The sequence below is a fragment of the Bicyclus anynana genome, chromosome 3, assembly GCF_947172395.1.
Source record: "Bicyclus anynana chromosome 3, ilBicAnyn1.1, whole genome shotgun sequence".
Taxonomy (NCBI): domain Eukaryota; kingdom Metazoa; phylum Arthropoda; class Insecta; order Lepidoptera; family Nymphalidae; genus Bicyclus; species Bicyclus anynana.
Window position 1 is genome coordinate 12,889,569 of NC_069085.1, and position 5,232 is coordinate 12,894,800.

General features: G+C 37.5%; 1 protein-coding gene across 1 annotated transcript in view; it reads right to left on the minus strand.

Annotated features, from left to right (window-relative positions):
• The window catches only part of LOC112058233 (cAMP-dependent protein kinase catalytic subunit 3), a 60,238-nt gene extending 57,649 nt beyond the window's left edge, over positions 1-2,589 (minus strand). The window contains exon 1 of the mRNA XM_052891176.1: positions 2,081-2,589. Within this exon, the coding sequence (XP_052747136.1) occupies positions 2,081-2,258 (178 nt within the window). The 5' untranslated portion in view covers positions 2,259-2,589. The remainder of the gene's footprint in view (positions 1-2,080) is intronic.
• Between the last annotated feature and the right edge of the window lie 2,643 nt (positions 2,590-5,232).

A 5,232-nucleotide genomic window follows, 5' to 3' on the forward strand; every position in this document is an offset into this window, starting at 1 on the left:
CTACATTGTACCGCAATGTGCTGTTATGGCTTAATTTTTGTGGGTCACAAAAAGTACTTAGCATGAATACCTACCTACTTACTTGCCCTTAATTACCCGTGGGAAAAGTGCCCAAACACGCATAACTTGCGCTAACGGCGGTGGTGGAAATTTGTTACGGCGCCCTTGAGCCCATAGGCCTGAAACCATTCTGTACGTGACGAGAAGAACTAGATAAATAAACCCATATTCGGCTCACTGCTGAGCTCAAGTCTCCTCACAGAATGAAAGGGGTTAGGCCTTAGTCGACCACGCTGCGCTGGCCCAACGCGGATTGGCAGACTTCACAAACGCAGAAAAACAAGAAAATTCTGGGGTATGCAGGTTTCCTCACGATGTTTTTCTTCAGCACGTGATAATTATTTCTTAAAATGCACACAACTGAAAAGTTGGATGTGCATGCATCGAAAAGATGCATCATGCAGAAAAGGTGCATGCTCCGGACCGGAATCGAACCCACACCCTCCGGAATCGGAGGCAGAGGTCATATCCTATCACGGCATATAAGAAGATATATGTATAAGCAACTAAAACCAAAGATCAAATAATAATAGGTATATAAAATAAATGATAATCTATTAACCATCGTAAAAAAAAATTCTAAAACTACGTACAGCATTATCAATAAGTAGATAGGTTTAGATACTTACGTATTGATGACCTTTAATTTAGGACTAGCGATAAGTATTAGGTAATACCACGGGTACCATCCATGAACCAACCTACGTACTAGACTAAAAGCCAGCGACAGCCAGACATTCGTCATTTTCTAAAAGTTAAAAGTTCGTCAGCTCGTGCTCCTACTATAGGTAAATATGGAGAAATATGGTAACTCTAAATGTAGCAAGTTTCAACGATCTAGTGCCGCAACCGTATAAATATATAGATATTTTATATTTTCATCGGCATACTATGAGAAATTATATCCCCAGTCGCCAGTCACTTTCGCGGCCACCCTTTGAAAAATACTATTTAAGATGAAATTTCAAGAAGCTGCAGCGTAGAGTTGCCATGATGCTAAGATTCTCATAATCATCATTAGCAGCCTCTTGCATGGACTTCCAAACAAAACAGTCTCGAGCCGCCAGCATCCAGCGGCTCCCTACCCGCTTGATGTCCTCGTTCCACCTAGGGGGGGTCGACCAACACTGTGTATAAAATTACACTTTACACTTAGACGGTTGATAGTCTGGATCCTTGTACTGCTTCCCAAAGTAACGGTCCACACTTCATATTTGGCTACCTTACCTATGGTAGGACGGTAGGAGCAAGAGCTGAACTTTCAGCTTTTATAAAATGACGAAGGTCTGCCCGTCGCTGGCTCTCTTGGAGTAATTTAATTCATAATCCATCAATGTCAGACGGAAGATTACAGATAGGTGCGAAGAACTTTCGACGCTAACTCGCGAAAGGGTCGTAAACCGATTTCTCTTGAAGAAAGAATTTACGAACTCATGTTTTGCAATTTAACGAAAGTAAGTACCTATTCTTACCTATCAATCTACATATAAAACATAAATTAATAATTGATATGTTTATATTTTTTCTAAATACATATAATTATATACATACGTAACTAACTTAAATATTTATAAATAAAACTAAAAACTATTCAATATATGTTAGATTAATTAATAATTAATAATAATATAATAATTAATGTAATACCGTCCACCTACTTATAAGCATCTGCATATAAACTATAAACCAACCCTCATCACGCTCTTGTGTGTTTTCTATTTCAAAAAAAAATAAGTAAAAAAAACTCACCGATACAAAAAATCTATTATAAATACAGACAAAATCTATCTAAACACATGAAAGTAATGTATGAACAAATAAGTAAAAGAATCACCGACACAATAAATCTAATATAAATAGGAAATCTATCTAAACACATGGAAGTAATGTATGAACAATGCACATTGAATTTTAAAATTTTACCAACTTCATTAAAATCGGCTAAGTAAAACCCAACCAACGTGATAAGCTAAACCTAAATTCTATTCAAAAATAAAATAAATAAATAAATAGAACCTACCTATAGTTTTTAATATTTGAAGATCTTCTAATTCATACTCTTTCTCCTCTTCAGAGTAGTCAGACTCAGTGGTGGTGCAATCTTGCTCTTCAGTAGAAGACGATACTGAAAGAGACCGCACGTCGGAGCTCAGTTCCGAGCTGCAGTCCCTCACTAACTTTGCACTAGCCATCATCATTTTAAAAGTTTTTCGCGAGAAAATACGCAAGTGTCCTTAACAAAAAGCTCTACGGAGCTTACAAAATTTTAAACCATTATTGTTTTTATTACAAAACTTGAAAGTTTTCTGTGTTTATTTGCCAATTAAACTTCAGGATTTATATCAGATTACACTTACAGTTTATATACCAGAACGTACATGATTTATTTCAGTCCAGTTGTTTGATTTTATATTTTTGTCGTAGACGAGACGTCGAGTGCAAGAGCGCGCGATCGGAATTATTTACGTTTGACGCGTTCTTACGTCGACGCGGTTGGATTCTCACTGCTTGTGCTTGCTGCTCAGCCGTGAGCCGTCAGCGACAACGGTCTGCGAATAACGTATTGAGATCCATATCAAACGAGCGTATATTCGCGAATTTTTTGATAAACAAACTTTGATATAAATATTTTTAGGGTAAAAAGCGCTCGCGGAAACCTAGGTTATCACGAAAATGCAATATTTATAGCCTCAACAAGTAAGCTCATATAACCCGAAGTGTAGCAGCGACAGGGTTTGTACCATCATCTTGTGGTAGAGGAAACATCTCAAGCAGATTCCAGACTTGCAACCTTGGATGTAGGTTTAAAGGATTCCTTTAGAATGCATTAACACTTACCACCCCCTGCCCGAAATGTTCTCCGTACCTATCCATAATAAACAATTTATGATACTACACAAAATTGCACAAAAAAATCACAGAAGTAGCTTATGAAAATTGAATGGAAAACTATAACAACTAAGTAGCGATTGCTACTTAAAGAGACAAAGTCGACTAACTTGAAAAACGTACTCGGAGCATGAAAATTGCGAACAAATTCGATAGTTGTAGGTAAGATAACTCAATCTATTAAAACTAGAAAACTGAAATTTTGGCATGGGTAATCACTAAGATATATTTTTTATGTCTTTATAGTGGTAAAAAGAAAATGGAAAAAAATCGGGGTTCCTTCCCTACTTACTTTATAAGTACTAGTGAGGATGATTTCTTTGCTATAATATCGCTATCGGTATTTTTGTGAATAAAAAGGATATAAAGTGCTAATTAAATATACGAAACCCTACTCTGCGCGTGGTTCGACACGCCTTTGGCCGGTTTAGGTCGTTTAATTATAATTATACGACGTACCTACCTATAACCCAGACTTCAAACTCAAATTTTAAAATTGTCTATGTAAATTGTATTTCTCACAATATCAATTAACATTTAACTACCCGCCATTCCGACCCGTATGATGAAGCATAAAGTAATATTGTTTACTGCTTGCTTGTTGAATCATCTTTAATTTCTGAGTGACGAGTGTATAGGCGTATGGCATCACGTCACGAATCATCTAGTGTTTAAGATTTTGTTTATTATTTCATTAGTCATCCAATAATTTTGGCCAGACTACGTAACTTCATGTTAGTGTAGGAAGGAGCTGTTCCGTAGGAAAATACACCAAGAAAAATATAATGTGGGTAACACACAGGGCCGGCTTGTCCATACGGCGAACGGAGCAGTCGCTCCAGGCGCCAAATCCTAGAGAGCGCCAAATGATAATCCTAGTCAACCGTAGCTGGTACTGCGCCTGATTTTCAATTGGTCACCCGAGAGTATGGTCAAGATTTTCGCGTTCCATTCTTACTTAACACTCATAATTTGGTATAGACATCTGCATATTATTAGAAACAAAAAGGGGAGGCGCCATAATTAGATCCATTTAAAAATTTACTTCGGGGCGGCGCTGGTAACACAATGACCAGGTAAAATTTATTTACATAATAAATAACTAGATAATTAGGTACTTTCAAATAAAAGAGTTTACTTATTAATATATCAGACTGACAGATTTTGGAATATTTTATAATATCAAGCACGGTTTATATATATTTGTAATTGAATGACAAGTTATAGTCAGGGATCCGTAGATCATTTTTTACAAACGGATTACTAACAAGTTAATTTTTCGTGGGTAGTTTCATCTCGATGAGACGATAAACTTTTTTATTTACGAAAATTCTTGATTCTGGTAGCTGAGTTACCAGGAAATGAGAATTTCTATGAGTCGGAACGAGTTAATGTACCACGCAATTTGTAGGACATTGTGGTTGTTAAATTGAATAACTATTAATTAAGCAACAGTAAAAAAAAGCTGGTTAGGTTAGGTTAGGCTATATACTTATAATACCTTGTTATAATGACTTTTAATACCTCGTTATTGATACAAGTTGGGAGGAGAGTAGTGTATCAAAAGTTGTTGTTGTTGTTCGATCCCTAGACTATTAGCCCTCGACTCTTCTTCAATCTTTTCGTCATCAGTGCCTGAAGACAAAAGTCTTCGAACAGTGCGTATTGTCAGTGATGACCTATGGTTCCATGACTTGGTCGCTAACTATGAGCCTCATAAGTAGGTTTAGATTCACACAGCGGACGATGGAACAGATCGGAGTATCTCTGCGTGATTGAATTAGAAATGCATGCAGAAGAACCAAACTCACCCACGTAGCTCAACGAGTCGCGAAGCTATGAAGTGGCTATGGGCGGGTCACATAATTCGAAGAGTCTATGAACGTTGGGGTCCCAAGGTGCTGGAATGGCGACCCCGCACTAGTAAACACAGTGTTGGTCGACCCTCCACCAGGTGGACTGACGACATCCAGCGAGCCGCAGGGCTGGATGTAGGCGGCTCAGAATCGTGATGTTTGCAAATCCCTACAATAGGCTTATGTCCTGCAGTGGACGTCCATCAGCTGATGTTATGATGATGATGATGATACACACACCTCTGACGATTCTTCGCGGCATCGTAGCGGAACGCTAAATCGCTTGGCGGTACGTCTTTGTCGGTAAAGTGATAACTATTCACGGCCGATGCCTACCACCAGAAACATTCAGAAAGTTAAACAATAAAAATATGTTAATTTAATTATTTTTAAAATTTACATATGGTTACAAATATAAAACTAAATA